This window comes from Leptonotus elevatus, chromosome 9 (assembly GCF_054856555.1).
Source record: "Leptonotus elevatus isolate MCC_2025b chromosome 9, RoL_Lele_1.0, whole genome shotgun sequence".
Taxonomy (NCBI): Eukaryota; Metazoa; Chordata; class Actinopteri; order Syngnathiformes; family Syngnathidae; genus Leptonotus; species Leptonotus elevatus.
This window is the reverse complement of record NC_141247.1, coordinates 16,416,110-16,442,612: the sequence shown is the minus strand read 5'-3', so window position 1 is coordinate 16,442,612 and position 26,503 is coordinate 16,416,110. Positions and strand designations below refer to the sequence as shown.

The 26,503-nt window shown below is 37.7% G+C and overlaps 1 protein-coding gene across 3 annotated transcripts in view; it reads left to right on the top strand.

Annotated features, from left to right (window-relative positions):
* Positions 1-26,503, top strand: part of diaph2 (diaphanous-related formin 2) — a 386,239-nt gene that overhangs the window by 230,850 nt on the left and 128,886 nt on the right. For all 3 annotated transcript variants that reach the window (XM_086084214.1, XM_086084213.1, XM_086084212.1), the window contains 3 exons: positions 3,157-3,258; positions 4,789-5,028; positions 11,287-11,416. In XM_086084214.1, the coding sequence (XP_085940340.1) occupies positions 3,157-3,258; positions 4,789-5,028; positions 11,287-11,416 (472 nt within the window). The remainder of the gene's footprint in view (positions 1-3,156; positions 3,259-4,788; positions 5,029-11,286; positions 11,417-26,503) is intronic.

Here is a 26,503-nt window from a genome sequence, read left to right as displayed (position 1 = left end):
CACATATGGCGCTGCCTTTGTGTCAACGGAGCTCTACGGGGTTCCTCATAATTAACAAGATAACAGACGAATGGAATGAGGAGCTCACGCAGGATTTGATTATTCGCTACTTTGTCTTTCTGCGTTTGTTCTGCACATGCACTCAACTGAAGCAGTCTGACGAGCTTTTTTTTTTTTTGTTCCTCCTCCACATTTCACCTCATAATTGATAGGCATGTTTTTTTTTCTCATGTGTGTGATCATTCTCAATTTATAACAGTAAGTAAACATGTACAATTGAAAATATAAGACACGATCTACTGTATTAAAAAAAAAAGTCATTACAGTTTTGATTGACACTGTCTGAATTGTAAAGTATTTTATTATTGCACCCAACAATATATTTGTTGTAAGATAAAATGTCTTAATATTAAATAAATATTGCAGTATAATTTACATAATTGAAAACTTAATTAATTAATTAATTAAATGTTGTATTAAATTAATGTCATTACTAATTCATTCTCAGTTAAAATTGAGTATTGTTATCATCTAATGCTACTTGAAGATTGGACCTTCATAAAAAAAAAAAAACTTGACATTATTATATAATGAATTAAATTATGCCCACTATTAAATCAAATCATTCCTAATAAATTAATTAAACCTAAATTAAAATAGAACACAATTAGAATTGAAGATCAATTAATTAACCACATTAATTTAACTAAAATTTAAAAAAAATCTATTAAACTCCGTCAAATAAAAAAAATTTGCATCTAATATGAATTGTTAAATATCTCCACCCCCCTTTTTTTTGCGATAACAATACAAGACCGACTAAGTCTGTAAACTCAATGAAAGTTGATTACTGTTTATTGAGTATTTTTTAATGCTAATGTTTGGACAAGGAGAAAGATTTTGTTAGCTTGTGTGTGTGTGTGTGTGTGTGTGTGTGTGGGTGTGTGTGTGTGTGTGTGTGTGTGTGTGGAGGGGGGGGGGTGATACACGGGCACGTTACCTTGTGCTTCTTATTACTACACTTGTTTTCCATACTCGCATACATATTGGCTTCATTACAAACATACATTTGCAATTCACATGAGTTTTTCTATTTCTGTCAATATTATATCCACTGCATTTCTCATGAATTCATCAGGTACTGCATATGAATTGAATGCTCTGTATGAGTAATTATCATACATTAGCTCTATGTATTATCCAGTGTATAAATCATTCTAACCCTGTAGGGGACAAGACTAAATGTGCAGCCTGTTATCATTTAATTACTTTGTAATTCTCAATCAATTGCAAATCAATTTCACACAAATACTTTATTTTTTCCTCTAAATGGGAATTGGATCTGCTTCTGGTGATATTATCACAAGTCTCATTATCAAGGCTCTAATTGGAGCGTCAGTAGAAACATTTGCAATGATGACTCCCTCCCAGCGAAGAAGTACAAAGTCTTGTTTTATTGCCTTCTTTTTACACGGCTCCGTCCCCCAAGGGAAGAACAGAGATGTCATCATTAGTGGTCTAAGACACGAGTGCGGTTGTGTGCGGTTGTACCTGGAATGGCCACTAAAAAGTCTTTCTTTCTCAGCCGTTTATGTGACCTTGCACTTACAGAGGAAGTGAAGGCACTATTTACAAGTTTGTAGTATTTAAGCATAAGAACGATGGCCACTATCAACTAAAATGTCTGAGCACATTGAGAACTCGTCAGTCCGGCTATGTTGTCTCGTGAGGTGCGCAGTTAAAATACAAACACAGGCAGGACACACGTCGGGAATCTTTTTATACAAAAATACAAAGTAACCACAGAGAGCACGGTTAAATTAAGATGGCCTTGAAGAAAACCAGAACCAGAAAGAGTTGGCTGGATGCAGAGAAACAGAGTTGGGTGCAGGAAAGCAACCCCGAACACATGGAAGGACAGATTGCATGTAGGGATAGAAACCTCGACGTGCTGAGAGAAAACTGCGGCCAAGGAACCTTCGACGTATTGACAAAAGTCTCATTCAGGGACTCTGTATAGCACAATTCTATATGACACAATAAAGACTTACTGAAAATGGCAAAATAAGAGTCATACATACATAACCTGAAATACAGGATCCAAGTGTGACAATTGCAGGAAAATAGCATAAAATATAGGGGAGCATGACTTCTACCTGAAATTTGATAGTTAAGTCTTTTTGAAGGAGACCCTCAACAAAGTCTCAAGAAGATTTGGCCAAAAACACACAAGAAGTCTGCCATCTTAGCTTGAAGTAGCCATTTTATGGTCAATTTGTCCATGTTTAACAGTCCAAATGTTCAACACTTCAAATGAAATAAAGATGAAGACAACTGACAACCTTTTTTTTGCCTTAACTCATTCAAACCCCACAATTTATAAATGTTTCTTTAATACTTTGTCCTGCACTCCCAAAAACATATTTATATGTTTGTGGGGTTTTTTTTGTTTTATGCTAGAGCATACAGAAGGCTTTGATGCAGCTTCTGACCTGAAGAGGTCTCTCAAAGCAATGGTAGTTATTACAAAAAACGGCCCAGCAGGTGGCCGCAGAGTATAAGAGATCAGCCTTGGCCATGTTGCAACAAGCTCTTTTCCCCGGTGCTTTCAACAGGTTTGTGAACAATGATGAAACTTAGCTATATTCTAATTCTAATTGCTGCAAAACGGAAACAGATACAAATTTACTTTTTGTTTCCTGATGAAAGAAGAGATTCTACCTTTTCTTTTGGTAGGTTCCATGTTTTTATAGCAATAGAATACAATATTCTGTTGGCCTTGCAAAATCAGTCAACATCCAGTAAAAAAGTTGGGAGCGAAGGGGGTTGCTTCAGTGAAAATGGCTGGGAGTGATTGAGTTAAAAGCAAAGTAGAATCAGTGGGATAGCAACTTTATTGTTCTTGACCATTCATTCATATTCATAAGTAGTTGTTCATTTTTCCATCAAGTTCAGCCAGGTCACAAATCGATGATTGTTCATGACAACATCACAAGGCTGTAAATTGTAACAGCTTTAGTGAAGCAGGTAAGTTGATGTAATGCACGAGACGCATCCTTGTATTAGACATGGGATAAACGCAGACTGAGATTTGCATTAAGAATCACTTTATGTTCACTTACTGTAAGTGTGTGTGTGTGTTTTTTTTATGTGCAGAACCTGATAAAAAACCTGCCGGAACAGAACGAACTCTCGTCACTAGCGGAACTTAAGAATGAATATGAAGATCTGGTGGAGTCGGAGCAGTTTGGGATTGTGGTGAGTCAAATTGAGAGACAAAACAATGCACTCAATCAAAAAAAAAAAAAGTTTATGTTTTCCACTTTGGGCAACTTCATTGCCTAACTTTCCAAGATGCTAGATTCACATTAAGCACTTTCATAAAGAAGTCGGACCCAGGGGTGCATGCAAGGTAGCTCTCCCATCTCCTTAATTTCCTCCTCCTAACTCAATGAAAGTTGTTGGCCTCTGTCTTTTAGCCAAGTGTAATGAAGCGACGGGGGTGGCAGCCTTCCCAAATGATCTCGCCCGTCTGGTGATCATATACCTCGTCGCTGATGAAGAAACGTCTTACTTTGCGGCTATTTAGTTCTCAAGGGAAATTATAGACGTTAAAGCGTATTGTATAGGAATCAGAGTGATGGAGACGTGTGTGTGTGTTTGACAAACATCTCATCCAGACTCAGCCACGGCTCTAATTGAACAGCTTTTCATAGATGGGGGAAATTGTCTTGGACTCTCATTTTCTTCTGTTGACTTAGTAATAGTTTGAAAGTTTGTGGATTTTGGATGCAATTTACTTTAAAGACAATGTAAAATGAATTCAGAGAATTGTTATTTCTAAATATCAGAGATGGGAGCGTCAATGAATTTTGAGAGTTTGTCAAACGTCAATATGTCAAACCGGAACAAACTGTAATCTTCAATCCGTCATTCGTCATCCCTCAGCGAAATGGGTAGGTTGGTACTGACCCGGTTATTGATTGTTACGTTGATGTAACCAAAATCGACTTCTGGCAATAATTAGTCTCTCAATTTTTCAAAGTTTACCGTCAAACGTCAACAAAATGTCGGGCCTTCCGTCAATATTGACGGAATGTCCGCCTCTGCTAAATACTTTGTACATGTTTAATCATTTCTGAAAACGTGCAATAATTGAGAACGATGATGTTCTTATTTGAGGCAATATACATGTAGCTTTAAGTCATTCAATGATGAGGTACTGACCCGGTTGATGATTATACTGACGAACGAAAACACACTTCCGGCAATGCTTTGGCGGTCAATTTTTCAAAGTTTCCTGTCAATCGTCAACAACATGGCCGTCCATCATTGACGGATTGAGAGACCGTCCCTCAATATTGATGATATTCCCACTTCTGCTAAATAGATAATACATAGTTGATCATTTCTGAAAACATGTGCAACGAATGAGAAGTATGTGGTTCTTAATTGGGGCGATCTACGGGTAGTTTTAAATTATACAGGTTACTCGCCCCTCCCCACTATCAGAACTTGAGCATTTTTTCTCACCTCAATCTTTTTGTGGTAGTTTGATACTATAGAGTGCCTCGTTGTCCATTTCCTCGTGAATGTCTGCACATGACGGTGAGAAAGGTGGAACCGCAAGAAGGTCAAAATGGTCAAAAGGTCTTCTTTGTGGAGTGTCAAATTTAGAAGAAGGACTTTAACATAAAAAAGAAAAAGCTCATATTGGGATAAAACATATCGATAAGCAACTAAAATTGCTGCTCAATGTATTGATGAATGCCTGACGTGCGTCCACAGATGAGTTCGGTCAAGCTCCTGCGGCCGCGTCTCAATGGCATCCTTTTCAAGCTGACCTTCGAGGAACAGGTGAACAACATCCGGCCCGACATCATGAACGTGACTTTTGCCTGCGAGGAGGTGAAGAAGAGCGAAGGCTTCAGGAAGCTGCTGGAGTTGGTGCTGCTGGTCGGCAACTACATGAACGCCGGCTCCAGGAACGCCCAAACTTTCGGTTTCAATGTCAACTTCCTCTGCAAGGTAAGATGACATCAGCCTCAAAATCATAGTGGCAACACACAACGAAACAGGGAGTAACCTTTAACTAACAAATGGATAAAGGAAACATAAACACACAGTAATGCCAAATAATTACCATTTGATATTTTTTTGTTGTTAGATTTAGTTTTGTTATTTTCTCTTTTTCTGACTACAAAAAAATATGTTGTTCTCATAAATTTGCATACCTCATTTTAAAACTTATGAACACAGCTGTACTACTTACTGCCTTTTAGCCAACCCTTTTTTTTAGTATTTCTGCATTTTATCTTTATTTTACTCTGCATTGGTTTATATGTTTTTGACTTTTGTTTTCACTACTTTATCATATTTTTTATTTTATTTTTTTACTTTATTTCTTTGTTATTTTAACTTTTGATTTTCTTAAAATGTTTCTTATTTTTATTTATTATTTGTTTGTTTTACTACGAGTTTGGTTCCATTTTGGTGTCCATTATTCAAATTTTGACAACGTTTTATGGATTAGGAGATTTTTCTAATCATTGTACATCAACATAAAAAAAATGATTTTTTGTGGGGAAATTTTATCTATCAAAATTACTAGTGGTATTGGTACTTGTTATCAGTGACTACTCAAAACTTGCATATCGTACTGCTATCAATTTGGGGAAAAAAACCAGTATCAAACATCCCTAGATAAAATATATCATTTTAGATTGAGAAAGTGTCCTTATAGTTGTGGCCTGGTGAGTGTCACGCAGAATTAGAGTCAAGGTTGTCCTCTTGTGTGTGATTGTGTGCCATGCTGTCGGAGTTCTTTAATTAAAATGGAGCGAAGTGGTACTCTCCCGCTGCGGACCGAGGCAGGGGAAGTCACGGCACGGCGAAAATCATCCTTAAAGTCACACTGGAGCTGACCAAATCCACATTTTTATGATGAACTTCATCGGAACTAAATTGACTTCTAAGGAAACACTATCATGTAAAATTCACCCAAGAAAAAGGGCTGGTCAAATTAGCTGGTGGTTACACAAGCACGATTAATTTGCAGTCTGGACGCCGAGGTGTTGGTATCTCTGGAAGGAAGTCTCAGAGTCTTCTGAGGTAAAATGTATCAAGATTAGTTTGATGGTTCCTTTTTGAAAAATAAAATACCATTTAAAAAAATAGTCGCCAAGGGATCAGTTAAGATGGAAAATAAAGCAATAAAGTTGCCAAATTGGCAAAACATAATCTCTATTTGCATAAAATAGACGCCACCCCCACAAAAAAATAATAATACATAAATATTGTGTTACAAGTGGACATTTGGTGTGTTGTTATTTTTGTGTGCATTTTCACAGAAGGTTGTCATTTACTGCAAAATCATTTAAATTATTCATTTAAGGCAGTGGATCTCAACATGGGTTCGGTGAGTCTATCTCAGGGGTTCATAAACAATCCTATTTTATTTTTCAATAAAAGGCTATTTTAACCACTGATTTAATGGCATTATTTGACTTAACATAACAGATGCTCCACCACTGATAAACCTACCATCTTACAAACAACATATTTAACCCATTTGCTCCCAAAAACATCTAAATATGTTCTATTTTAAATGTTGCCATGCTCCCAAAAATGTATTTATACGTTTTTTATTTGTTTGTTTTTTTATGCTGGAGCATATAGAAGGCTTTGATGCATCCTCTGAACTGAAGAGAACGCTTTAAGCAATGATAGTTATTACGAAAACGCCCAGCAGGTGGCAGAATAGTATAAGAGATCAATCAGGGACATGATGCAAAATGCTCTTTTGCCCACTGTTTTAAACAGATTTGGGAATAATGATGAAACTTAGCTATATTTTAATGCTAATTGCTGCAAAACAGAAACAGATATATACTTATACTTTTTTTTCTTCCTGATGAAAGAAGAGACTCTAATTTTTATTTTGGTACGTTCCATGTTTTATTTGTATTTATTGTTTATAGCAATATAACACCATATTCTGTAGGCCTTGCAAAATCCGTCAAAATCCAGTAAAACAGCCGGGAGCGAAGGGGGGTTGCTTCAGTGAAAGTGGCTGGGAGTGAATGGGTTAACATGACACAAGATTCTAACAATTACAATGACTGCTTGACATTATTTGCAAAGTGCATTCCCACCTCGAAAAAGCTACAAAGGTGGCAAAAAGGTGAATTTCCACATTGAGCATGCAGTGTAGGCGTCCCCTGAATCAGCGTTGAGCCTGATAAAAGCTTCAGGGGGCTGATTGGCCAATTATTGATGAACAAGAGAAGAACAAAAAAAAAAAGTATTCTTTCTCACTTGAGTCAATCAGATGAATTGACCCCTGGGTGGCAGTTCTGGGGTACCTAATGGGCTCATCAGGGAGGAGGAGGTTGATGATGGGAATGAGATGTGCACAACACACACTTACACACACCTCTCCCAAGGACACAGAAATCTCTCAGGAGCGAACTTGATCATGCAGAAAATTTTCAACGCCCACTCACATCTCGCCAGTGGAAACAGTGAAATGAAATGTTGGATTAATATCACTACATTACAGTGTTTAACAGATGAGTGAAATATTATCATTATCATAACATTGTTAAACAATGTTGAATTTCCATGGTTAATAAAGACATCTATTAAGCATCTAAGTAAGCATGTTAGTGATGAACAGAAGAGAGGCTGCGTGCAGCACTAATGCAACATATTGGCTGAATGGATGAAAACATCTGCTCGATTACTCAAAAACATCCCTGGCGTACTGAGGGAATAACAAGCAACATTAAATAACAATTTGCCAGCGCCGCTTAATAATTAAAGACGTGGAACAGATTTGTGTTCAAGTCAAGTTGAAGCAGAACAGACTCCCAAGCCCACCCCCAGAGTCTGTCCTGTTATAAAATGATGTGTTTGGTTCGCTAGGAAGCGCCTATTGGGGGCACATGGAAAAGTATCCAAACAGTTGGGAGGAAAGCATTGGATAGAATAATAGAATTCCATAACTAGGGGTGTCAAAATAAGTGTGTTAATTTTGAGTTCATTTAAAGTTCCTTTAATGCCACAGTTTTTTTTAACGCACAAATAATGACCGCCCCCTTACTTCCAGTCGCAACGCAGCAGACACATCCACGTCAAAATTTAGCAGTAATACATTTAATAATGATGCGTATATTTGTGGAGACGAGGTCAAGTTGTATTTTACAATTTTAAAAATGTGCTGAATGTGACTTCTTGTTTTAAAGATTAGATAGCTCTTAACATGAAAAGAAAAATGCACTGAGCTGTCACCAATGTCTTACAAATGCAATAAATGCCATCTAGTGGCATAAAAATTACTTGAACACAAATCAATATCACACTCAGTACATATTTTTTATTTTAACTAAATGTTATTAATTGTGAAATTACTGTATCAATGACTAAAAGATGCACCCATATTTATATTAGTTTAACATTCCCCCCCACCTTTATGTTAACGAGAGTATGAAAACGTAGGAAAAAATATTTTATCGTACATTATATTGTACATTTAGAACACATATCAATTTTGTGATTAATCGTGAGTTAACTACTGAAGTCTTGCGATTAATTACAATTAAAATTGTTAATCGCCTGACAACCCTAAAGAATAAATATTACAAGGTAGATGTAATTGATCAAATTGTTCTTTTTTTAAATTGGAATATCACAACAACAACAAAACGGTAATTTTACGTTAGCGTTATGGATTCCATGAATGTGTAATTCACGAAAACAAAATCATACGTTTTCTTGTTGCAACCTGTAACCAAGGGAAGAAAAATCCTACTTTTACAAGACTCATGTCCTAATTTTAAGACACCATATTGGAGCTTTTACAAGAACTAACTCTTATAATCCATGATATTTATTATAAAAAGTAATCTGAAATGTATGACTATAAAGTGATATTACTATAAAAATGTAATTTTACACAAATAACTACATTTTGCAAGAATAACAAATCACAATTTCACAATAATGATGACAATGATTAAATAATTTTGAGACCAAAAGTATTTAAAAAAAAAAAGTAAACAATATGACATACAAGAACAAAGTTAAACACATTGGAATTGGGGAAGGGGGCGACAAAAAAAAACATAATTTTACTTTTATATAATGGAATTGAAACTCTTATGAGAGCAATATTGTAAATTTGGGGGAATAAAGTTCTAATTTGACTTGAAATTATTCCTTTTACATGAAAAAAAGTAGGAATATATGGCCATAATGTTAAAAGACAAAATAACTTTTCAAGTCAATTCTTTCTATAAAGTTTTGTTATACCCCTGATTATGAGTTTGCTCGTTCATTTCATACCTTGCTATTGAAGGTTAATTGCTCGTCAATGTGCTTCGCACTCGAGATGCTTAACGTTTGAACGTGTTCCATCAACGGGGGGATTTGTGATAACACTTACTGCAAGCTATTATCATGCATGCATGTCGCCGCTCAAAATATTCTTTCGGTCCCAAAGCAATGATGCATAATTTTCCCATCCCCTCAAAATGAGCGTATTTGTTTAAGGATTGGAATTTGACACTCTATCCAGGTTCACCATTATGAAGGCCATCTAGCGTAAACATGTCACGTATAAAAGACGGATTTAAGAGAGGCTTTTATGGAGGTAGGATTAAACACTTGAAATGCACAAAACTGAGTATCTCCACCATTGTCAGTTATTTTGGTTCCCCATTTTACACATAGTAGAAGCATACACAGACGTTGAATATTGTGGAGTGATCACGTTAGCGTCTACTCATTTGCTCCCAAAAACATATAAATATGTTCTATTTTAAATATTACCATGCTTCCAAAGACATATTTATACGTTTTTTAAATGTTTTTATTTATTTATGGTAGAGCATACAGAAGGCTTTGATTCAGCCTCTGAACTAAAGTGAATGCTTGAAGCAAGGATAGTTATTACAAAAACGGCCAGCAGGTGGCAGCAAAGTATAAGAGTTTTAAATGTAGCTATATTCTAATGCTTATTGCTGCAAAAATGGAAACAGATAGAAATATACTTTTTTTTCCTGATAAAAGAAGACACTCTAATCTTTTTTTTGGGTAGGTTCCATGTTTTTATATTAATAGAAAACAATATTCTCTGGTCCTTGCAAAATCTGTCAAATTCAAGTAAAACAGCCAGGAGCAAAGGGGGTTGCTTCAGTGGAAATAGTTAAGAGTGATAGAGTTAAAGAAGGTGAATTGACAAAATAAAAAAACATGTTGGTGCTGCTGTTTTGGTTAATAACTGCATTCAAATGGGCTCCATAGTGAAGTATTTAATCAACAGTAGAATGTATGAACTTAATATCCTTTTTTTTTTTACCTTCTATTCAACAGAGATGCTTATTTGTTTTACATCTACCACAAAAAAAAAAAAAATCACCAGGACACTTAGTTTTAACATCATTATCCTCCTAGTATGGCAATGGGGAAACACACACATATTTGACATATTTATTCATTACATACATCAAGATGAGTTTACTATAATAAATAAGGTAGTTTGGTGTGATAATGGCGGCTTGGAGTATGACAATAAACACATTAAAATCCAAAGCCCGTGAAATGAGCCCATGATTGATCCTCACTTGATGCAAATGTTTGCGTTTCCAAGTTGGTGTGTGAGAAGGGTGTTTCGCTGATAACGTGTAATTGGCTCAATTTTGTGCGCATGTGGGTTGTCGTCAGTGTTGCTGTTGTTGTGCGGGTTGTGCACATTTCCAGGTGCACACGTGTGGGCAAATCCAGCTCTGGCTGTCGGCAGCATTGATACTTTCAGTACGAGTACAAAGTGCTGCGTGGTGCTAATTAGCTTCCCCCAGCATGCTATTGGAGCAGCTTGGCAATCACGGCGGGGGATGATTACGGCATGACTTTGCTGTGCACGGATGTGCAGACTCTGATGTCAGTGTGTGAAGACAGAGCTTCCACCGACACAATAGTTAGTTCAGCACAAGTACAACAAAAATGGAGCAAATGTTGAGTATTTTCCATGAATCTGCATATCACCGGCAGCTCATAAATCACAATTTAATACTTAAAAAATATATATATTTGTTTTTACTATTGGTCTGTCCACATTCCGTTTGTGGGGTCTCCTGAAAAAAAAAAAATACTGTATATATATATATATATATATATATATATATAAAAAATATGGTACATATTTCCCAAAAAATAAATACAGATATAACAAAAAAATAAATGGAGAAAACTTAATATTTGCCTTTCTCTTTCTTCTTTTTTTAGCTGCGAGACACCAAATCGATCGCTCTGAACACAACGCTGCTTCATTTCTTGGCTGAGAAATGTGATGACACATACCCAGAGATTTTGAGGTTTCCAGAGGAACTGGAGCATGTGGAGAGTGCCAGCAAAGGTATGTCACAATTGACTTTATTTTTAACCACATCTTCGGTATTCCAGTATATGAAATAATAGCATTGTATCATAGTTTCTGAAGGGGAAACAGGTCTTATTTTGCACTTAAGTGTTACTAAGTGGTTTATTAGCTGTGCTTGTAGAAGCTGTTGTTTTGGTTAGCAATTGCGTTGAAATAGGTTCAGCTGTAAACTATTTAATGTCCATGAGCGAACAATGGTCCATGAACTGAGATACTAAACTTTTTTTATTTCATTTGATTTATTTTATGTTTTTAAAGGTAATATGAGACGTCTAGGTGTCTATTTAAACAAGGCATCTATTTAAGCAAATGCTTACTGACTTATTTCTAGTTAATTCTGCCTGGTTTGATCACGGCCATTATTCAGGGAATAGAGTAGAATGGAGTTGTTTGTTTGTGTTACAACAGCCATTTAGGCTTTGGGCGAATATGTGCATTCTCATTACATAATACCAACATCATAATTACTCATTCCATCTACTTCAACTGATTACATAATTGACTCAGACAGCCTGCTAGTGTGTTGGAGGATTGAATAGTCCTCATGTATTGATGTCTATAGGCATATATTAATCACCTTTGTAAAACGTAATTAATTGAATTGGTCAATTAGAAGACAATTGAAATAAGTGAGTTGCGTCAAAGCCATTCAAGGATGACACATGCAACTGACTTCAGCAGCTGAGCACCATAATAATAAAAATGTCATTCAATTTTAACCAATTAAAATGAAGAGTTTTTAATCTCTGTATTATATTTGGGCATTCCAATCATTTATCGGAGGACAATACAAGGTTCCAACTAAGCTTCTGATTTCTACTCTTTTCTTGTGTCATTAGCGTTTTAGAGAAGGGTACACTGCAAAAAGGACTGTAGAAAATATAGTAAAATAAGAAAATTATTACTTTAAATAAGCAAAATGATCTGCCAACAGAACAAGAAAATTTTACTTAAATTTACCTGTAAGAGTTTGAAAAATAAGAAAATAATACTAGGCCCATATCAAACACTGCGGTCTGGAAAATAGTATTTTCAGATTAAAAACAAGTGATGTCGAGCTGTAATAAATAGAACTATTTTCTTAAATTACATGAGTATTATTTTTTAATGAGTGTTAAGCAGGAAGGCAACAGGTCCCATTTTCTTTGTCATGACCTAGCCAGGAATTGAACCCACAACCTTGTTTGCCATTTTATTTACATAGTGCAGTGGTTGTAATCGAATCAGGCCCTTTGAATCAAATCGATTTTGGAAATCTGAATAGTGGTGAGGGATGGTATTTATTATTTCATTGTATTATTTTATTTATTACAATTATAAATATTAGAAAACATTTTTGGAATAATATTAAACAACTGGTGTTAGGAAATTTGAGTTTAAAACTAAATAAAAAGGATTCTTCTGAATAAAAGCAGTGAATTGACGACAGCCTAAACCCAACATTGCGATCATTGTTCGTAGGACACCGTTTCCACAAAATGTATCACAAATCGTCTTTAATATTCATTGACCACATTCTGTACGACTTTTAATTTGAGACTTAATGTGTTTCAGTGCTATTGTTTTTGTTAGCCACAGAGTTAATGGGATATTTTTGAATTAATAATTGTCATTATAACCTTGAGGGGTTATAATGATTAACTTTCCTGTTGGAAGAAGTATATTTGAGGGAGCACTTATGTCGGTTAATTGGAGGACAACATCAATTGGAGGGAGAGACATTATTTGGGAAAATATGATATATATTAAACATTGATTATATCCTTATTGATAAAGTGTTTTTGTTTCCCTGATTGCAGTTGTTCATAATATGATGATGAAGAGATATTGTGTCCTGTCCATTTTATTGACTCTCCCTGTCCTCGTTGCTGGTTATTGAGACCATAATCCTGTGACGTTAACCGTAGGAGTCAATATTTCCATACCGTGACCCCATCTTGATATCAGCGGGCCAATCTTGCAAAGTGTCATTGGCCAATTTCCCTCGTTAACGTCACTCCAGAGATGAATATGTGGAGCCCGACAATGCAAACACAAAGTCTGCGCGCTGAGTACCACAGTGACACTTTGTCTTGACAATGCGGGAAATGAAAAAATATGACACAAATGTTCTCAAAAATCTATTTAGTATAAGACATAGCCAAGGGCAAAGTACTTTGGTGCCTTGGAGAGAGAGAAAATGGAGAATAAGAGGGCGGGGGGGTGGCTTTGAGGATATTAATACTGCTGTGAATATATCTATTATCCACATTTATTTCAAAGCACTGCAGCATAATAAAGCAGCACCCGCTTTCCATTTAAACTCATCGATGTACTTGGCTCTGTATTACTTAGACAAAATGCCTTTCTGGATGAGCAGGAAAGCAGAAGAGATCATTTGTCTTTCTGTTTCAATGGACTTGCGAGGGATCCTTGGGTTGAGACGATTTCCGCTTGTGCCGAAGCAGAACAGAAGGCAGCTTCCAGAAGGCTTAATTTGGGCTAAAATATCACTGCTCGTGAGCCCACAGTGTTATTGAACTTTTTTACTTTTTAAAAGTGTATATCGATTGAAAATACCTTAAGATATTACATTAGGTTTAATAGATTCACGTTTGGGGTTGGTTGACTTTTGAGGACCCGGTCTTGATAAAGTTTGTACTTAAGTATTGTTTAAGTGCATACTTCCATGATAGAAATTATCAATCAAAAGAAATGACCTAGATTTGAGATCAAATATATTGTAGTTGGCTTCGCCTTGGGATGATTTATAAGAATTATATAACTTCACCATAGTGCAATGGAAATATAATTGCGCTGCATGGTTTCAAGTTTGGATCAAAGTCATGAAGGGTGCTTAACACCTATCCATGGGGAACACCGCTACTGATTGAATGAATCATGACAATTGAAAATATTTTTTCCATAATATCAATTATATGTGTAGTAGTCTCACCTTATTCTTAATCTGAAAATATTTACATAAAAATGTATATGGAAACCTATGGGTAGTTTAAATTGTCACATCTTTATTTAACTTCCCCAGTATGTCTGTCACTTGTGCTTCAAGTCCACACAGCCATTTGTCATCGTAGCCTCACAGCCATGGCTGGAAATGGAAACAATTTCCTCACTGGCCGTCTAAGGGATACTCGTCCCTGGACCCTGGAAGTAGTAATAGAGAAGGATCGGGGAGGTCAGCAGAGGAAAAGGACAGTCTGTCATGAGGAATATTAGGAAACCGACCTGTCTCACTTCCAGCAGCTCTGGATGAGTGATGACTTCCAGAATTGTCTTTCTTTCATTTGTTTTCTTCCTCACTTCATGGTGGATCAGTTATATATGGTGAGACCAAAAACTATTACTTCTTTTTTTGTGTGTCCTCCACTACTTCTCAGTACTTCATTTGTGGTCCATCACTATGAATTGAAACATTTTCCTAAGAGAAAACAGGACAGTGTGGTAATAATTGTTGTGTTTTCTAGCTAGACCACATACTGTTCTTAAAGCCATTTGCCATTGATTTTTAATTTTTTTGTCTTTTTAAACAATATCACTCTAATTAACCTGACATGGAGGAATGAGAATATTCACAATCTCCCTTCAAAAAGTCCAAAATGAGTCACTTCAAAATGAATTCACAACATGACCACCTCATCAATGACTAGCACACTGAGCATCCCTTTTCATTGCTGAGACGTTACTATCACCCTGTTGAGCCACGACTTGTACACTGCGCTCCCACCTGTTTAATCAAATCTGCTGTTGCCAACCGCAGTCGAACCCTGCCCTACATTGGGAACATGCTCACGGAAGATAAGTGGTGGCTCACTCGCCTCCCTCCTGGACATTTACAACACCTGCCTAGCCTGAAAAGCAACCTGCTGCAGAGTGATCCCTCTTCCCATTCCTCAAATAGCACCCACGGTCCCCCGCCATATGGGAGGAGATAGCCGAATCTGATCAACCGTAGCAGGAGAGAGATTCATCAACCTGGCTGTTGGGAGACCCTGCTCCATGAAACTCAGAGAAAGACTCTTCCACAACTATTATTACCTCTATGTATACAATAACTTTACTTAGAAACGATTGGCACAATTTTGCTGTAATCTAAAAAAGTGAGTGGGCTCGTCAATCAATTTTGAGTGGCTGTCAATTGTCAACAGTCGGGACATTGTTCCGTCATCGTCCAACCGTCAATATTTCAAACCGAACCGCATTGCAATCGTCAATCCGTCATTTGTCATTCCTGAGTGAAACGGGTGACCGTCGATGTTTCTGTCATTTGAAGTGGGCATTTGTCGCTGTTTCCATCATCCGTCAGCAAGATTCAGTCATTGACAGAACGCCCAGATCCGTTAGTACCGACCCGGTTATTGATGAGTTCGTTGATGAACGAAAACCCACTTCGGGCAATGCTTAGTCCGTCAATTATTATACGTTTATCGTCACTCGTTTATCGTCAAGAAAATGGGTGCCCGTCTTTGACGGACCTTTTGTCAATGTTGACTGAATGTCCACCCCTGTAAAATATTATAAAACAGCAAGTTATGATGACTTAGTGCAGGTTGTTTTTGTGTTTAAACCAAAATATACCAGAGCCCTGTCCATTGGACTGTTGCTAGACTACTGCTAATCATTGCAGTGTCATCAACAATGTGTATGACAGTGTTGTTGGTGGTTCTTCCGAATGTAGCTAAGGGTGATAAATACCAGTCCCTGAGGGATGGGATACCTTTGCTGAATGTCATTTTGGAGGATTTGACTTATCTCTGGTCTCCTTCTCAGGATTGTTGATATTGGTGGAAGAGGAAAGGGTAAAATACCTTAGTATGGGAGATATCAAGTGATTGTTTATGTCCAGTTTGACTATGGCCTTAAGAAAGTCATATAAGGTTCACATGGTGTTCCCTTCCAGTGTCCAAAGTGTATTTATTGCTTTGCTTGTCGCTTTTTTATTGAACTATTACTGCAATTTTTTTGTTTTCACAACATATTCATCATATTTAGGCAAAAAAGATAACGTACAGATTTAGATCTCCGATATTTAAACACAGTACTCATTGGCATGACAGTTTGCCAGTCAGTTACTATTAATAACTTCCTAGAGAAACTTGTCACAGCTCATCTGTCAGGAGATTCCGATAAGAACACAGATAATTATAAGGATTGTTGTACAAATGAGCAGGAAATTGAGTTTTCTCCGGGGAGATCCCTGTCTTCTCCAGATAAGGCTCTGTTGAAGTCTTACAACAACGGCTCCACGTATTTGTAATATTGACTGGCACGCCTGTTTTTCCATTTGTTTGTTTTTATATGATGTTTTTGTGGTGCCTCAGGTCTTACAGTATATGAAGTTTTTTTTTTTTTGTTATTGTAATCATTACACATTTTCTAATTAACCAAGGTGATTTTGCAAGGTCACTTCTTGTGATTTATTTTCAAATCCACCAGAAGTAGAAATGCCATTTTTATTTCATAAGCCAAGGATGATTGGTATGGCTTTGTCTGTGCTAATTAATATTCTCAGAAAAGGACAAACTCAGAGGAAGCAAAACAGAAACACTTATATGTTGTTTATTACATTGCAGAGTTTAAATTAGCATGGGGTTGCTTTGCACAAGTGCCATTCATTTTCAGTCTGGATGCAGAAGAGTGAAAGGCTTCTCGCAGTAAGCGGGGCTGCACTGGGGTTTGTTTGAAGTGCAGATTAGCATTAGCTAGCCAAATTAGCTTCTGAAAATCAGCACCTTCTTGATTGCTTTGTGAACTTGTCGATGTTGTGTGTCTGGGTGTCATATTGGTGTTTGGTGCTTCTCATACACAGGTCCCCTCAGTAATTGACAAAGTGTAATTTGGTGCCTTGGTGCCAAGTGTGCTTCCCAGTTAGCCGCCACATTTGTTTACTGGTGGGGTGCTGTGTCCTGCCGCCTCTAGTTCAGCTCTACTTGTTGATCATTGATGGATAAATGTATGCTACAGTTAGGTATAAAGACGTCTTAGAACAATTTTAAATGGTGAAAAAAAATGCATGTCTCTTTGAAAACTGTTGATGAAATGAGCGATATGTTTTCAAGCAATCTCTTAGAGATAAAATGTTGCTCTATTGTGCCAATCATAGTTTTCTGGAGCTCTCTGCACACAAGTGACAGTATGTCACAAACATGCCAGACATGTTATTTACCCACACAGACACCAGATCATTGGCTGTAAAGTGCCTCTGTTCTTAACTCCATTCCTTCGCTCGCTCTTTGCTTGTATTGACCACACTTTGAGGGAAAACGTGTCTGCGGCTTAACTGCTGTCATAAACCGGGCGGCTTTCTCCAACCCCCGCGTATCAATGCAGGTGGGAATTGATTTTGGATACTAAATTGGGTCATTTTTTATCAGGGGCTGTCATCAATATATAATTTAAAGTCATGGCCTGAAGCCAGTGCCTCATCTGGCTTTTTACCACCCCTTTGGGAGTTGGCTGCCGGTTCCCTTTGGAGGCTATGCATGCCACTACCTCAACCATTTCTGATGATTTATAGGCACTCACTTGCTGCATTGCAACATTTACCACAAATGTAACGTTTTAGGGCCTGCTAAAACCACATTCATCTGTGAGCCTAGAGTAGAATGTAACTCAACATGCCGTGCATTGTTGCCGATCTTTTTTTTTTTTTTTTTTTGCATAGGCCAAAATGTGACCAAAAGTGAACTTGTATTTTTTTTCAATGGGTGACTTTTTTTGCTTTTAACTTGGGCAATTATTTCATTCATTTCCTGGTGGTCACATATTTTGACAACATCAATTGTAGGCTCATTTGCACGCTCAATGTTCAATTGATTTTCCGAGGCTGTGGGGGTGGGGGGATGAATAAATAACATAAAATGAGCAGGGAGAGTAGCCTTTTCATGGAATCTGTATCTCTTCACCTTGAATTCAGAAAGAGTTGTTTTATTGTATTCCCCATCTCCATCCAACTTAAGTGTTCTTTTAGTTTCGCTAGAGCTAGTTGTCTTAAATTTGCTCAACTTGGCATTGCAAATCATGCAGTTAGGACTTCCGTCACTCAAGTCAAGCCGTCGGAACGTTAAGGGGTTAAAAAACTTTCACTGTTTCCTTAAGCTGGAACCCAGAGGCAGCAGATACAATGACAACAGCAAAGGCCCCAGAATTGAACCCTGTGGAACATCATATGTTCAATTATACGTGTGAATTCACATTGCACATATTTTTCCTCAACATAGTTTGTATGAAGGGATTCAAATAAGAGAAATCACACGATGTATCATCACAACAGCCACAAGTTGACTACTGAGCACACGAAGTTACCTGCCTAACCCCTGAGACTGACTTTTATTTTATATTTAAGTGTTACTTACATTCCATAAGTAATTTGTTTCTTGGTTGAACAAATTCTAGTGCATATAACTGTTTGTTTTGGCTATGTATGACAAACCATACCTTAAAAACATCTACACATGCAACAGGTCAATAAAGTGGCTCTTGTAAAAAAAATAGACATACTGTATTAGTTCTATGATCTGAACGCAAGCACAAAATAATACAAAAAAACAAACAAACAAAAACAGCCAAACCAAAACCCCACACATTCTTTAACAGTTAACAGCGACACTGGTGTCTTGGCAAAGCTATTTTTTTCTTTGCTTTACCTCGGCATCGCACAGCAGCTGTGACCGTCTCCTTCACAGAAAGGTCTGTTTTTATCACAGCAACTGAAGCAGAGGTAAGGAGGGATAGCATTGATTGTTGCAGGCATCCATGAGATAAAGCCCCTGCCGCTGTCTGCTGTGTTCATCATCAGGTGGCCTTTTCTGTGTGTGCAATTCTGCAATGTTGATGTGTTAAGTCATAATAGTGGGAGCGACCTCAGCCGGGGTTGCCAATACAATTGCAGGCAGTGGGTATTACGCTTCATGTCAAGCCCATTATTGTCTGCAACCTTTGCTGTACACTTGGAGGGCCTTCAGCCATCACTTTTAATGAGTTCTGTTCAATGCTTTGAGCTAAGTTGTTCACACCTAAACTTACAATGTGTAATTAGTCATCTCGGGCAATGTTGAGGTTAGCAAGAACAATCATCATCAGTTATATCTTATATGTGATATTTTTTGATACATCTGGAGAAAACTCACCAATTTTAGTCAGTTTGAACTGGAAAAATACATGCACAATACAATTGTCTTAAGACCCTTTTACATTGCACTGTAGGCCTATGTCAGGTATATCAGGTGAATTATGTCTCAAAGGTTCAGTCAAGTAAATATGATGCATTCGTTTGATAGAATTCCACGTTATCCTTTTGTTTAACATGTTCTCACATGTAAACATCTCTGTTAGGTCAATCTAGATTTTATCCAAGATTGACTACCAGCATTTGGAATTCCTTATCCCTGAGAAGTGCGGTAGCCAGTAGAAATCCCCCTGCAGGGAACTGTCTACACAACCACTTAAATCATTTCTAAAAATTCTGCCTTAAGACATATTTTGCCAACATATCACTGGTACTTCCAGGGTGCATATTCAAATTTTTTTTTTGTGGGGGGGGTGACCTATATTTGGAGACAAATTCTATGCAGTGATGGCAGAGACAGCCAAGCCTAGAGCTGTTGAATCTTACAATAGGCTATTTGGCTGCGAGCTAAAAGCCCCCCCCTTCTAAATGGTGCCTAAATGGAAGGAGAGGATAAGACTCCTTTGGGCTACATGATTACTGTACAAACACCCCCAGTGTTGTTTGTCTTTTGCTGTTCTCATTCTAAAATGTTCTGGCCTGTAGAACCTGAACAAATGGACTGATTATTTCAATTGTCTGCTTTCTGTCCACACTGCTTTATTAGCTTCCATTTGTGAAGACATATACTCAATACAGATGTAGCAAAATGTATAACTGAATGGTATTTCAGGGACATCCTAAAATGTTAAGATGAAGTTAAAAACTGAGGATAAAGCACGACAGACTAACCAATCAGCTCCGAGCTGGCCCTTAGGCGTCACATAGTCATACATCCTCCCTGAGTCTCGGCTGCTTGTGAACACTAGGCGCTAAGCTAACTTGCGCTGCACGATGTCAATTGGCAGCTTCTACAAGCTGTGCGATCCTCACCTCCGTGGCGGCAAATAAGCTACATGGCTAACAAGTAGCGCTACCACTAAAGCTGGACAAGTAGATGCTAAGCATGCAACACATCGAGTAAGAAGTGACAACAAGTGAAAATGGAAAAGCTAGTGCTAACCGCTAATGTGAAATGCAATCAGAAAAGACCAGAATAAGTGTTTAGGTGTACAGTACACTTTTCACAGACGTCTGGCTAAAAACATGTTAGGGCGTAGAGCAGCTAGTTACGAACAGCAAATTAGTGTTACAATTAATAAGTATCTAGAGATAAAATAAAATAACCACTGACCAGAAATTAATCGGTTACGGCTGATGTCGACCAAGACAAGGGCTCAAAAGTATATTAAATATTTTTAATATCAACAATGTTATTAGCACCACAAGTACTGTACTGAGTTTTGAGATCTACATATTAATAAGTCACAAGAATAATATTTATTTATTTATATATTTATGATATATTACGCTTTGCAAAGGGGACTATATGTTTTTAGAAAGTCACTGAGACAAATTAGCCTTGAAGAAAAATTGTGAATCCACAATGTCACATTTCAATGAGAAACTTCAGTTTGAATTTCGAGTTGCATCCCAAAAGTCATGACAGGCTGGTTTCCTCCAGGCTAGCCCCACATTCGCCCACGTTAACGGTACATAAAGGGCAAACAGTTGTCATTTAAATGAAGCATGTTCTCTGTGTTTTCTGTGCCCTTTCCAAGTCAAAATTGACATAAGTTGTTTTGTTTTACTTCATCTCCGAGCCCAAATGTGGTTGGCAAAGAAAAGTTATAGTCTTTTTAAAGTAGCTCTTGCTTTGTCTCATTACTGCTTGATTGGGTTCTTATTAATACGTGCAATATATTACATCGGTATGCCTCTGATCGGGTTTTGTGTCCACTGACGTCTGCTTGCTAAATGAAGACAAATACGCTCCCTGTAAGAATTGATCTGACCTTTTATCGCTGTGAAGGGATATGAATCTCTCCACATCTATGTTATTCATTTTATTTTAAGGGGGTACAATAGGTCCAAATTTAGTCACTTACATGTAGGTCGAGGCATAACAACAAGCAGAAGTAGAACAGGTACCGACTCTCAGCTCAACAAATGTGTTACTTATTTTTAGAAGCAGACGTTTATTCCTTGCAAAGTGACAGGACTGCATAACATCGTGTAGTTCATTGTATCTCAATTAATTCAAAAGCAATTCATCACCAATCCATTTCATACAGTCAGTCAATTATTATGGACATTCCCAATGTCTAAATAGAATGTAGTACAGTGTCATATTGTACACATGTTCTATAGTATTATTTGCATTTGTAGTCACAAAGTTGCTTGGTGGGGAAAAAGCAAAGCTGCCAAGCATATGTAAAAATGATCAGTCTTAATTCCATCATAAATCTGGAACCACACTCATGACGATTACAGCGTGTTTGCAGGTATAACATGAATATGTGAGCGGCAATTAGACTGTCATCCTGCTAGCCAAAAAAAAGCTCCGTGTTGTCTACCACACAGCACTCGCCATAGATTGCTGATATTTGAAGGTTAAATGTGATACAGTATATTTACACTCACTGTTGCGGGGGCGCTTAGGCTGTAAGTCATCTGTCAGCGTGACACTGATAGCCCCGTCACTTTGCCACACTGAACGCACCACGGGATAGATGATGGCATAACATACCTTTGCAACATTTAGATTGAAGACTCGCCTTCAACTAAATCATTCATATTGCATTCTGGCTGCCCCTGCCAAATGCCTTGTATCCCGTTTTGCCTCTTCCAGTCAGTGAACCCATTCAATGTTACCTTCCTTTCCCCCGATGCACCACTTCTGGAGGAATGCAATTCATTTCATCAGCACATGACGATGAAACCGGTGCGACCAACCGACCAACTGAAGTATGTCTCTTCATCAGTTCCGCTGCTGTACTTAAAGCTAATCAAAGAGCAACGGGCTGTTTGTGCTCTGCGGATGCTTCACTTCCATCTAAAGGGATGACAATAATTAGAGGTGGCAATCACAGGAATAGGCATGATTTCCCGGGTTCACAGAGTTTTATTTGGAAAATGCAGAAGCTCTCTGATGGATGGTGTAAATCAAATATACACTGATAGAGGGATGACATTTCTCACTGATGGACTACTGGAGTGTGCTGGGTTGCGAGGTCACATGACGGGTGCATGAGGCGTGAGACGGTCTCAGAACAAGACTGTTGACTTAAGTATAGCGTTGCCTCATATGAACATGGTTCGAAATTTTATTAGTAGTGTACATGACAATGACAATGAAAGGAATTTTTTTCTTTTTTTTAATTTGATCAATAACATTAAATCCCATATCCTGAGGGGGTGAATGTTTGTGACTGTACTGAATGCTGATTTCTCACCAGGGTTCGTTCAAGGTTTCAAATGTTTCAAACAGTTTTAAAAAAAGAAAAAGAAAAAAAATAGAAATAAATAAAAAAATAAATATATATTTGTTAATGGCTTTCAAGAAGAAACAGGGCGAATGTCTGACAAACGTTTGTGACGTTGAACGAACCTTGACAATAAATCAATATTCGCTACCTTTGCAAACACTTGCAAACGTTCACCCCTTCAGTGGGATAGTGGGCTTAACGTAGGTGTCAAATCCAGTTCCACAAAGTAAAAACCCTGACATAGCTTGGCCGCAGCCACAGGTGCTGCTACTCGACCGGCTCATAGAGTTCATAGGTGATTTGACACTTCTGAAGATCAAAGAAGACTTCCAACAAACAATGGATTGGAATAGCTCCAAAAAGTTTCTTCACACATACCTGATCATCATGTCAAAGCTGTTCTTGATATGCCTTGCTCAACTCAGAAAGTCAAAAACTGAAGATGGTCTGGTCATCTGGATAGCCGTTCCTGTAAAAAAAATTAAAAAAAGAAATTGTCTGTATTCAAGACCGTGCTACATATACTGTTTGGGTTCTATGCCTCAAAACAAAATGAGACAGAAAAAATGATTGTCACACACCTTCACATTTGACCCATATCCCTGCACTCGGGAACCGTTTGTTGATTGAACCCACAAGCTCCCAGTCTCAGTGAAGACACTCTACCACTAGGTAACTGAGTTGGTATATCTGCTCCAACTGGGATTTGAACCCTGGTTTCCCACGTACTAGTATTTATCCACTGGACTATAGGAGACATTTGCAAATTTTTGCTAACAAATCCGGTTGATTGATTTTACATTATGATGCAGGATGGGGTAGTGGAGAGTCATACTTTGATTGTCACGGAAATAGTGTGTATAGTACTAATCTCACTGTCAGAGAAGCAAGCTTATTTAATAAAAATTGTACAAGATATATTGTTTGTTGCTAACCACAGGGGATACTATGAAATTAAAGTTAGCGCAGATTCTTTGTGTATCTTTGTACTAATGGTTAGGAATGCGCAGTATTGCCAAACAAAGTTGATTTAGTTTAGCTCAACAGTTTGGTGATGAATAAATACAGAAATGAAAATAATTATGCGGACAGGAGAAGTGTGTCAAAAAGTTCCGGTTCAAATGCTCCTTCAGTCAGGCAGCAACAGTATCTCTCATAGAGGGAGCTGTTGAGCCGTGAATGGATCAGAGTGGGGACAACTGAAGGGGAAAGCAGACAAATATGATAATAAACACTCACATAGGCGACATCGTGTACTGAGATGTGTTGATTATGACTTTATAAAAATGACTGACAAAATCTTAGGATCAAAGCATTTATAGAACTATTAACTATTTGCCAAATGACCTTGACATTGTCTTTATGGAATATGTCAGCACTTTATTTCCGAGATTCCTTAGATGTCAATTGAAGGCAGGCCTTTATTTTAGAAACGGAAACAAGCTCGAAGCATTCCTAGAACCTCCACCAAGTTAAAACCAGCCTAATTTGGAAATTGACTAAACCTTGTGCCAGACTATACTCGAATATAGATGCATGTGGAGTGTACTTAGATTTTTGAGCACAACTGTGAGTTTGTGTTCAGTCCGTCTATCCAATGAGCAGCCAGGTTCACCGCTACGTGCTGTATCATCATCATATTGATGCCATTTCACTGTATTGTTTATTCTCCAGTCAAGTAAATAAATGATATATGATAGTCAGACACTTCTGGAAGATAGCAAACATCCATCTAGGCGGCCCCCGTTGTCCTTACACTGCAGCCTTAAAATGCCTTAGAAGAGGATTAGACTTCTTAGCATATAGATGGATTACTGTGAGTGCACTCTTCATCGAGAGACATGCTGCTTGTGAATTAACCACAACCTTTTTTTTGGTTGCAGTTTGAGCAAATCTGCTTTGACTTGCAAGGACATTTTGTGTCAGAAAATTTGCAGTCTAATGACAAGTATCTATCACTACATTTTATGTATTTTAATTGATATCGAGAACATGGAGACATTTTATAAAATAGCCAAATATGAAATACATGTACAGGATTTTCTCCAGAAAACTTACTTAGCCTGGTGATTTGTTACGGGTAAGGCAAATAAATTTGGCCCGGGAAAATACTCATCAACAGCGGTTGGGGATGCTAACGACTAGATGCATGTGCCGCAGCATACACTCTAAAACAGTTGGGTCTAAAGTAACCCAATTATGGATAAAAAAAATGGACCGATCCACTTTATGGGTCAATATGACCCAACTTTCCAGGTTGTTTTATACAAAATGACCCAATTGTTTTACCCAAGTAAAAGATTTGACCAATATTTATGAGTTGTTTTACGCTAAAAGACCCATTTCTTGACTCAAAGTTGAGTCAAATCGACCCAAGTAGAGTATCGGTCCATTTTTGACCCATTGTTTGGTTATTTTTGACCCAACTGTTTTTAGAGTGTACCACTCTGAAAACAGTTGGGTACCACTTTAAAAACAGTTTTTAGAATATTTTTGACCCAATTGTTTTTAGAGTGTACACTCTAAAAACTGTTTGGTCAAAAATGGACCGATACTCTACTTTCTGAGTTGTTTTATGCAAAAATACCAATTTCTTGACTCAAACTTCTTGAGTTGTAAAGGCCAATTTCTCAAAACCCTCGGACAACAATGGCTTCCAATCATATTAATGCTTGAACTTTTGAGGAGGTGGAAACCTTTTTAACATTATTGAATACAGTCTACTGGTTGCTGCAATGTTCATGCAATGTCTTCTGGCTGAAATAAACAGGCACAAACCAAGCACCGGGTACAAAAAACCCCATCTGCGCTCTCCATTGTTTTTGCCTGTGTGTGCAGTGCACGCAACCTGCGGTCGCTTTAGCGTGACATCACTGGCGAGGTGAGGAGGGGCTCCCGGGTGGTGGCCGTGGCAGTGGAGACGCACTGCTTTTTGGTGTAGAGCCAAGTAGGGCAGAGCAGAGTAGTGTAGGGTAGATAGATACCTTTGGTGGAAACGAGGCTAAAGTTGGGTCAAATTAACCCATAAAGTGGATTGGTCCATTTTTGATCCGTAATTGGGTTACTTTTGACCCAACTGTTTTGAGAGTGATTTGTCGACGGGGGAGTTGCGAAGGTCAATCAGTGAAATGTATTCATCAATTGGGGGTAGAGGGGCAAGAAAAGCCTGGCAGAAACCCTGCATGTATATCTAAATTCCCTTTTCTGGATTCTCACCATTTTCCTTCTTTGTCTAGTTCACCGCTCTACAAAAATGAAATATATCCATCTACATTTACTGGTTTATAATGTCAAAATGAATGTTCGGGGGAAAAAATCCATGAAGAAATACAAAGCTGCTGGTACCCAAAGGCTTCTGTTGTAGCTAGTGTATGTTCCATTCATTCATGGACAAATGAGGTGAGCACCTTGAAGGTTCAAAACCACTGCTGCAAGTTTACTATTTTTTGTTGTTTTTACCAAGGTAGTTAGTTGTCTTCCACGTTCTCTTTTGCCACCGGGTAATCAACCTTGTTATCTCTTCACATTATG